We start from the raw sequence: 10,446 nt of genomic DNA, 5'->3' as shown, positions 1-10,446 counted from the left end.
TGCTTAGCAGCACAGCATTTTTACACTTGAGATAACGTTTTCTCATGTGGACTTAGGTGGCATAAAGCAAATGTGTGCAATTTTTTTTCTTTCTTTTTCCATTGAGGCCTGTTTGCTGAGAGATATTTCTCTACAATCTCCTTCTCCTTTTTTTCTGATAAGAGAAATTACAGAAATGTGTTTGCTGTTAGTGTGAGTTCTTGTTTTATTGGGAGGGAACCAGCCTTGATTATGACCTTCCAGCAGAAAGCAGAGTGTGATTCATCCAGGTGCCAGCACTGGCTGGTGCAGGATAGCGGATGAGGAGGAGTCCAGGCAAGGTCAGAGTCTCCTGGGAACACCAGAGAACATTCTCAGGGCGACATCATGGCCATTGGCATTCTCACAAAATGCAGAAATCAGTGGGAATTCAGGGGGGGAATCCCCGTCCTGCTCCTTTTGTTTGTGACCTTGTGCACAGCACGGGGCCTCTGGGTTTTGGTGTCACTCCCTGGTGAGCTGAGCAGGCCAGAGGTGCCCCAGGCTGTCCTGTGAAGCACTGTGAAGCTGCTGTTCCCAACTCTGCCACTCCTTTCAGTAAATGTGCTCTGCCCATGGCGGGGACCGGTCAGAAATGAGCAGCACCTCTTGCCAGGAGTCCCTGCACACGGAATGGAATGGGATCATGGAGTCCCACAAAGGTTTGGGTTGGAAGGGGCCTTAGAGATCCTCCAGTTCCAGCCCCTGCCATGGACAGGGATGCCACCCACTGTCAGGTGGCTCAGGGCTCCATCCAATATTTTCAATGAAAGAAATGGCTGAAGAATTGGTCTGTTTGTTGGCTGCCATGGAGGCCACCATGGCACAGGTGTTTCTTCCCAGCATTTCACTGCAGACTATCAATCAGGCTGTTAGGGATTGTGTTTCAGAAGACAAAATGCAGTTTGTGTGAATAAATAGCAGTGTTATTCCCAATGACATTTAATTCTAGACAATATCCTGTTAAATATTTAAAAAAATAAACCAGCAATACTAAAGTTTAAACCAGTGAATAATGGCCATTTGCAGAGTGATTGATTTACTGAGACTTACTGAGTGCTTTAAATATATCTGGGTCAGGTTATCTGTGCCAACCCAAAATTCAGATAGGAGGCTTACGACATGTAGATATGGGCTTGTTCGAGTCATGAAGGAAAGGTCTGTCAAGTGTTTCCCACACCTCCTGCAAGATATAAAAGTTGAAGGTCTCTGGGATTTCCTTGCGTTCTTACCTCCTGCCGCCTCTTGCTCTCATCTGAAAGAAAAATGAAGACATTTGTGAGTATCTCCATTTCTGTTGGACTTTTAATACTTAATAATGTAAGTTCCTCACTTTTAAAAACAAAAGGATAGAGAAGAAGATGCTCAAGTAAGTGGTACAATAGAGTGGTACAATAATACTATCTTTGGGTTGTTTCTTTGGGTGGGAAGAGGAGAACTTGCATTTCTTGGGTCAGCAAAGTCAGGGGAAGCCTCATTTGAGCAAAGCATGCAGAATTTGGTACAGTTCAGAAGGGAGGTTTGGTTATGATTTAATGATTGCAGTTATAGAGGCAAATCAAGAGGTAACATGGCATCAAGGAGGGACTTCTGAAAACTGCAGAAATGCCACAGTTAAGTTATTCTGCTTTTTCAGTTACAGGCAAAGGAGAGCCTGACAGCAAAAACTTGACAATGAGGAACTGTAGTTGTTTTCAGCTAATATGCTAATATTCAAACTGATGCTCCAGCTCCTTCCCTCAGTTGATGGACTGGGTGTTTTTATGGCACTGCCAGGTGTTTCTGACGAGTGAGAATTCTGCTTCCTTTTACAGGCTGCAGTCCTCATTTGCCTGGGAGTCTTTTGGGCTCAGACTTCTGCATTGAATGTGAGTAGAGGGATGAGCCTTGTCCTGCACATGGGTATTTAAAGTGTGTTGGATCCTGGACAGGGGGAATAGAACAGGAAGAAAACCACAGAAGAAACTAAAACCAACAAGTTGCTTATTGTCAAGTGTAGAGAAAAAGAGCTTTTGCCAGAGGTTCTGTACAGGTGCAAAGTGACGAGCCAGGGGGACAGAGTCCCCTTAGCTCAATCAAACATTTGGAGACTGGAGCAGTCTCCTGCCAGTCCCTGCTGCCCAGAATGACTGGGATGTCCCATGCAGGTTTTCCCCAGCCTGCAGGAGGGCCTGTTTTATAACTGACCTCCATCTCAAGAGCCTCCTCAGACTGCTCCAGCATGCAGTAAATACCAAATCCCAAGAACTCAGGGTTCTTAAGGGATTTGGTATTTACATGAGCATAAAGCATTGGGGGTTGTTGCCCCTGCTAAAGATGGAAGCCAGGTGATGAACACTGATTTTGTGCTTTTTACCAAAGACCTTTGTGCTGCATGATCCCATCAGCAACTATGTCACTGGCACCATGACCATCCACAACGAGGAGCAAATCGTCGATGTCCACGTCCGCTCCGGCATCTACTCCTCTGACACCATTTTTGACTACACACATGTGAGTAAATCCAGGGATCCGCCTCAAATTAACCCCTGAGGAAGTTTTTTTAAATCAGAAATTATTTTAGTGTATTCTCACCACATCTTGTTCCTGAACACTGTTTCTTTGAGGACTCCCAGCACCTTTACTCCTCCTTTCTTCACCCTTACAATGGGGCAGTTTAAAAGACTTGTAATGAAACTTGTGGTGGCAGTTCCTGGAAGTGAAGAAGGTCCCTGACCTCAGTGGTGCTGGAGGTGGGGATGGGCTGCCAGCACTCATGGGCAGCAGAAATCTGTCAGAAATGATGCTTCCAGTCTCAGGGACAGGCACCAGGACAGGCTGGCTCCATTCCCCAAAGGAGAGAAAGGAACTGCATTCATTCCACAGCAGCAGCCTCTGCAGCCACTTGCTGTTCCTTCCGGATTGCCCCAAAGAGTAGAGAGCACCAGCTAATGTCAGCATTATTTAAATAATTTCTGATGATTTAACCTCCATTCTTTCCATCCCAGGGGTATATTGCCACCAGGTTGTTCTCACGAAATGCCTGCTTTATCATGAAAATAAAGAAGGAAATCATCCCAGACCTGCAAGAGATTGGACGGCTGGCTTTTGAGAGAGAGGTGACTGTGGGGAACCCTGTGCTGGGAAGGAAGGGGTGGGAGCAGTGTGCTGTGAGGGGGAACCTCCACTCTGCCCCCGAGGCAGCTCAGGAATGACTTGTGCTCTCCTAGCCATGATGGAGCTGTTCTGACAAGCCACAGCGTGAAGGGAATATCATGCAGAACATTCTTTTAAGATAAGGAACCATCATGGCCCCCCTGCAGTTCTACAGGGGGTTCTTGAGGTGTCTCAAGCTATACAATCCCCTGTCCTTGGCACTGATGTCATTTGGCCATTTCCAGGTGATCACAATATAAGTTCAGGTGAACTTTCCCTTTATTCATTGTCCTGCTGATAATTTGACCTTGACATTGGTTGAAATTTATTTTTTTTTCAGAACAGAAAGTAGAGATCAATTTACTTTGACCAGATTTTGACTTCCTTATTCAGGCTGAGGTTTCAGAAGGACACTGCAAGTATTGCCTGGAGGTGAACTGCAGTTCTGGCCCAGTAGCACATTTACAGCAAAACCTGGTGCCAATAATATAACTTATTATTATGGCAGCAATACAGCTCAGACTTGCTGTGTTGGCACAATTAATATCTAGTGAATTTTGTTACTGAATAGATTGAAATTAATTTTTTATTTAAAAGCATGAAGCTTCTTTATCTAATGTTCTTTTGTGAGGCAAAGGAAGGTGATTTGGGGTTTGGGAGCCTTCTCAAAGGGCATCCCAGTAGAGTGAAGCTAAAGTTACATTTCTGATGGTGGTTAACCTTTTCTTCTCAGACCATGAGGGATGTATACTCTCCCAATAATGTGTGGGCCCAGTTCCAAGCTGGCAGCTCCAGGCTGGGGCATCTTAAGGACTGGATTCTCTATGGGAAGCACATTGAAAATCTCTGCACGGGGCTGCCTCTCTACGAGCTGGTGGCCACTGAACGTAAGTCACAGGCCAGGGCATTGTGGCCCTGCCCCAGGGCACCTCCTCCCCTTTGAACACAAATCCCCCTGCTACCCTGCAGCTGTGCAGACATTTCTTCTCCTCGAGCTGCACCACAAATGTTCTGCACAGTTCTGAGACAAACAGAAGTCTTGAACAGGGGCAAACTGGGGGTTGAGATTTGTGTATTTGAGACTTTTCCTAGCTGGAAACAGGGATCTCATCTGGTAAGGAGATTCTGATACTGAGATATATACTGATATAAATACTGATACCATCTTCCTTTTCTTGGGATTTTTTAGCACCAGCAAACGATGACGGCTGTGCCAGTGCTGGCATTCCAAGCATTTTGGGCCTTAAAATCTGTGAAGAACTCATTGCAAATGAATATTGACATTTCTGTTGCAAGGAAATGCCTTTTTGCATGTTTTAGTGATGGTAACCATGTTCTCCAGCTGGAACAGAACTTGGGTATGAGGCTCAACCTGCCTATGCAAAGCTTTGATGCATAACAAGCCTATGACATACAAATAAATATGAAGCTTTAATAAATAAATAGAATGCTTTGTCTGTTTCTTCTGCCCAAAATCAGAACACAATGGCAGCGGGCCTTGTGAGTTGCCCTGCAGAAAAGACAAATTTCCCCCTTGGTCCATTCCTGTGCTGGGGCTGCAGCATGGCCCAGGCATTGGTTTGTGCTTCATAAAGAGAAGAAACAGAATCAGAATAGATTTTTCCAGTGGAGAGCTTCACTTTGGCATCAGCATCCAGGTGTCAGCTCACCTTGTGTAGCAGGCTGGGGGAGGGAGCAAGCAGGTGAATGAAGATAAAGGGAGGGAGCAGCTCCACATGTTTGCAAAGCAGCTTGAATTCCACAGGGCCCGTGGAAATTTGCAGCACTTTGAGTGAGTGCAGAGATTTTCCAGCCTGGGCAGAGGACACTGTCCCAGCCCTAAGAGATTTGTGCCTTGGAATAAATTTTTCCTTTCGCACAATGGCACAAAGAGCTGAGTGTCCCAGGTGTGCTTTGTGTCAGGAGCTGATGGAAATCCAGGACGGGACCCCCTGCCTGCTCTGGGGCAGATCCCAGGGAATGGTTGAGCTCTCACAGCCTTCCCTCCAGGGCCTGGAAGGGCTGTGTGTTTTGGGGATGAAAATTGAGTGTTTACTGTTTATTGGAGCCTTGAGTGGCTGCCAGAGGGCCAGAACTTCCTCTGGAGGAAAATGGCCCCAGGTCTGCAGTCTGTAATTTTCAAATCAGGCTCCTGGTCAAACCATCTGCTGTTTAATAAAAGAGCATTTCATCACATGGTGAAGCTGTTCTTTTAGATTAATTGCATTCATGACAGGCTGCAGGTTCTGGTGGTCCAAAAAATGTTTCTGGAGGGTCAAACTTTGTTAATTAAATCCAGGAATGGTTGTTGTGTGTTCTGTGGACCCTGAAACCAGCCTCAATACCTCACTATCTGCTCCTCTTGGGGTGCAGCCCCCAACAAGAGAGGAGGAAGCACAGGAAGAACCATAAACCACACAACCCATGTGGCCATGCTCTGATTCCCACAGTTTTCCAGAGAAAATCTCTGTAAAGTTTTCCCTCTGTACCCAAATTGCAGCTCTGAATTCACAGCCCTTGAGCCTCCCTGTTGGCATCACCCACAGCCACAAAGATCATTCTAGAAAGGGCTGCAGAGCAAAAGAAATTTATTCTTGATTTAAAATAACTAATCACAGGGCAAACAGGAATGTACAGCCAGAATGAACAAACCAGAGGAAAGGACTTAGGCAGGAGAAAGAAGTTTGATATTTTATTTATTGATGTTGTATTTGCCCTTGCTATTTCCTGCCATTTCATTCTTTGTTGACTAGGCCACAGTTTACAATATACTTTATGGACCTGTCTGGGACTATAACAAATCTGTTTTTCTTATCTTGCAGGTGCTTGATATTAAAATTGGACTACAGGGAAAACCCAAAGAGGTAAAAATCAGCAACAGGTAAAATATCCCTGAAGATCAGATCCAGTTGTTGCCTGAAGTAACTGCAGTCTGACAGTGTCAACCTTTAAATCCACCCTCTGTCAGCTCTGAATGCTCAGGATGTGAAGGAAATCTCAGAGTCATGGAGTTGTTAATGGTTGGAAAAGTTTAAGTTCATCAAGTTAGGTTTAAGTTCTTCAAGTTCAACCATCAACCCACCACCACCACCATGGTGACCATCAGCCCACCACCCCAGGTGCCACATCTGGGTGTTTTTTGAGCACTTCCAGGGATGGGGACTCCAGCACTGCCCTGGGCAGCTGTGCCAGAGCTTTACAACCCTCACAAGAGCAACTTTCTTCAAAATCCCCCCCGAGCCTGCCCTGGCCCAGCCTGAGGCCGTTCCCTTTCCTCCTGTCCCTGTTCCCTGGAGCACAGCCCGACCCCGCCAGCTGTCCCCTCCTGTCAGGAGCTGTGCAGAGCCACAGGGGCCCCCCTGATGCCCCTTTTCTCCCTCTGAGCCCCTTCCCTGCCCCCTCAGCCCCTCCTGGGGCTCCAGCCTCTTCCCAGCTCCATTCCAGTCTCCAGACATGCTCCATGCTCCCAGTGCCCTTCTTGCCATGAGGGGCCAAAAGCTTATTAATATAATTAATATATTTACATATTAAACCTTTAATTCTATCAATCAGCTAACCTAGAGATGCTCTGTCTGATGTGAAACACCTGCTGGCCTGGAGCTCATCAGGTATCAGTATCTCTGGGGGTCCCTTGCTGGTAGAGGATCTTTGTGCATTCTGATCCATTGGGATTCTTCTTGCACTGTGAGGTTTTCCAGGGGAATGGATGGAAAATTCCCAGTGGTTTCCATGGGAGGCACCCAGAGCCCAGCAGCCAATCCCAGGAACAATGGTGGAGTTGTGTTCTCAGCGCACAAAGCCCACGGCTCGTCCCGATAACCGCCCAAGGTCAAGGTGCAGCTGGACAAGGTGGAGCTCCTTGGCACTGAGCACAAACTGAGAGCAGCACAGCCCTGGGAATCTGCACAGGAGAGGGGCAGGGCTGCCCTGCTGCCTCTGGGACCCAGAGCTGTCACCAAAATGAAAAGAGAGCCAGTGCACGAGCTTAGAGCCTAAAAACACATTGGCTGGAAGAGCCTGGAGAGGGAGGAAGGGTCAGGATGAGATTCAGTGTCTTGAAAATTACCTGATGTTCCTAAGAGCCCCTCTCCACCAAATAGCACATCCTGGTTATTATCTAACTTTATCTATCACACTATCACATTATCTAACTTCCTAGCCAGGCTTGTTCCGTACAAAGCAGGGAATTGATTTGATGTGGAAGATCAGAGAATATTCTGAGCTGGAAGGGACACTCTGGGGAGCTCAGTGGGAGTGTCTGGCTGTGCCTCAGGGAGTATCTGTGGATGTCCTGGCCCATGAGCCAGGCCAGATTTCCAAGGAATACACCCCAGTCCTGGTGCAATTATTCCTTGCCACTGCAGAGAGATTTCCATTGTCCACTAGATGGCAAATGGTGACAGCAACCTCGGCCCTCGGGACCCGTGAGATGGGCTAAAAACACCGACTGCAGCCAACCACGGCTCAAAAACAAAACAGATTCAATCCTCTCACCCTGTTCCCCGGGAAGCAAAATCTGAGTTGGGATACAAAGCATTAGAATTCATTCTTTCAGGTTTGAAATCCAGTGGGATGTTTATTTTCACTTGTAATTACGCCCCATTTGGTGATTAACTGAACTATTTTTTGATTTCTTAATGATTTTAATATTTCTCTCTTACATATTTAGATATATTTATAAAAACATAAAACCATTAAAATATAATATAATATAAAATATAAAATGATAAAAATAATGATTATTATGTTCTGAAAATGGGTAATGGCTCAGGCTTTAATCACTTTGAACAGTGACACTACTGACAAAAGTAAGAGAGAGTAAGTGAAGTACCAAAAGAAGTAATTTGAAGTCTTAAAGTCTTAAATCTTTCCTTAAAAGTAAAAAAAAACCATTAAAAACACCAAAGGAACTCTGGAAAACGCTATCTTTGAATGCAAAATAAAGGTACCAATAGAAGGATAATAGGATGAAGAGGAAAGAAGGAAAACTAGGAAAGGGTATTTGTTCCAAAACATTCTCCTTCATGGATATTTTGGAGTCTTCATTCTGTAATGCTCTGTTTTTCTTCCTAATTTAAGAAGAAAAAAAGATTAGCTCAGTTTCTTTCACAGAACATCTACCAGTTGAAAGATTGCTTCTTGCTTCTTAGTGCAATAAAGACAGTGTAAGTGGGATCCTTTGAACACATTTTAAAATTAATTTGATTAGGTGAAGATTATATTTTTTCTCTGTAATTCCGTCTTGATCCATTTATTAGCCATTCTTCAAACCACTCTGCATATTGTTTAAACCAAATTGGTATAGATCAGGTTTAAACTGCGTTAAATACTTACTCAAACAAAGGGAAGCCCCATCTCCACAGGGTCTTATTGCAGAGACAAGACATAACACTCAGGTTTCATTCACAGCCAGACCTGCCCTGATTTAGTTAAGGCAGTGCAAACCCGCTCTGATTTCAGTTTGAGTGACTTATTTTGCTTTGGTATTAACCTGTTTCAAGTAGATTTAAGTGAAAGCAGTAGCAAAATGTACCCATGGAGGATTATCTTGCTCAGAACTCTCCATTTGCTTTCACACTTCTAAATTGGTGCAGCCTTTTTCAGTGGACAGCCTGTGATTGTTTCAATGGTAAACTTATTTTAAAAACTATTGAAAATATTTTCCATTGAGACAATTTCAGGGGGAAATGATGCTTTTCAGCTGTTACTTTGTTGCATTGCTTTGTAGCAAATTCTGATATGTCTGACTTGGTATAACTTAATGTAAGAAATAGTATCATTTGTGAGCAGTGTCTGTTTTGTTGGAAATTATATAACTTTCCTAATTATTTTTTCTAATTAATGGTTTTAATTAACTTTTAAATTATTGTTGTAATCAATAATAAGCAGGGTATTGATAATAAGCAGTGGAGTTTTCCATTTTAGCCAACACATAGTTAAGTTTTTGCAGAGACTGCTGTTGTCAAAGAGTGATTAGAAAGTCACTGAAACTTTAAGTTTTGCTAAACCAACCCTGATAAGCTTCAATGAACAAAGCATGACTAAAGCTTTTAAAATCAAGTTTTAGGAAATACACTGATTTATGTAGTCTGGAAGTCACAAATGTAAGTTAAAGAAGTTATGAGTTCTCTAATTTCCTTTAAAAGCTTCATTAAATAGAACATAAAAGAAGCCATACAGCTGATAGCAGGCATAGATCAAGATTAGGAATATCTGAGTCAGTACCTAGTAATTAATGATAGAAATGATTTAAGGAAAGGCAGGGAGGGTAAGATCCTTAACATCCATTCTGTCAGGGGTATTCTGCATATCAGGGTCTGTTGCCTAAAAAAATGTTTTAATTAAAAAGTCAAGTAGCTGAGGTTGATCCTGGAAGATGAACTTGGTTCAAATTTTTGTGTCATCATCAACCAACAATATGGCACAGTAATGAATAAGCCAGACCCCATAAATGTCTGAGCCTGTGTGCAGGGTTAGATAACCCACAGTGGGATCTGTTCTCAGATGTGCCCATCAGCCATGCAGGGGAACTCTCTGAGCTGTTGATGTTCATGCCAGCAGCCTTCAGATGCAGCCCTGTGTGTGCCCCTGCCAGCAGAGCTGGCCCAGCTGCCCAGGGCTGGACAGGTCCTTTGTGGTCCCCTGGCCAGGAGCTCTGGCCGTGCTCAGGTCCTGCAGGGGCACAGCAGGCTGAGAGAGGCTCTTCCACTGTGGGAACCGCTGCCTTGGGTGCTGCCAGCCCCCACCTGCAGTGTCCTCTGGAGCAAGAGCCTTGCTGGGCTGAGGTTTAGGCTTTGACTTGTATCCTTTTCTGAGTTCTGTGCAGTAAAATATGGGGGCTGTTAGCAGGTGGAGTTCTAGAAAAAGCTATAGGATCCTTCTCTTCAGAATAATGAAATATGTACATCTATGATTTATATGTTATGTGGTTCTAACATTGCCTTAGAGGTTTTTAATCCCCCCAGAACTTAACTTGTAGCAGAATTACTGACACTCCAGCATTGTATACTTAGTGACGATAATAGGAAAACAGTTTTACACTAAATAAGTTCTTTTCAGCACACATGTATCAACTTAATAGGAGTGATTTCTTTTAGAATATTTAAATGATAGTTTACTGTGGTTATCATAATTATTGAAAATGAAAAGCAAGTGAAAAGGATTTTGCTTTGTTTGGCAAGTTCATTTATTCACCTTTTCAGCAAAGCCAAAGTTCTTAAATATTTTACTGCTAAAGCAGTGTCTCAGTGATGAGAAGTCTAAGTAAGTTTTCTGTTTTATCATGCCTGACAT

At 44.0% G+C, this 10,446-nt stretch overlaps 1 protein-coding gene across 1 annotated transcript; it reads left to right on the top strand.

The window, feature by feature from the left end:
• Window positions 1–1,260: 1,260 nt before the first annotated feature.
• Window positions 1,261–4,558, top strand: GKN2 (gastrokine 2). Its single transcript, XM_031064884.1, has 6 exons — window positions 1,261–1,296; window positions 1,833–1,886; window positions 2,380–2,511; window positions 3,006–3,116; window positions 3,887–4,040; window positions 4,343–4,558. Exons 1-6 carry the CDS (start codon window positions 1,285–1,287, stop codon window positions 4,432–4,434), a joined length of 555 nt encoding a protein of 184 aa, XP_030920744.1. The 5' UTR covers window positions 1,261–1,284; the 3' UTR covers window positions 4,435–4,558.
• The last annotated feature ends 5,888 nt before the right edge of the window (window positions 4,559–10,446 follow it).

Source organism: Geospiza fortis, unplaced genomic scaffold (genome assembly GCF_000277835.1).
Source record: "Geospiza fortis unplaced genomic scaffold, GeoFor_1.0 scaffold687, whole genome shotgun sequence".
NCBI lineage: Eukaryota > Metazoa > Chordata > Aves > Passeriformes > Thraupidae > Geospiza > Geospiza fortis.
Note: the sequence above shows the minus strand (reverse complement) of the source record. Positions and strands in the feature narration are given on the sequence as shown.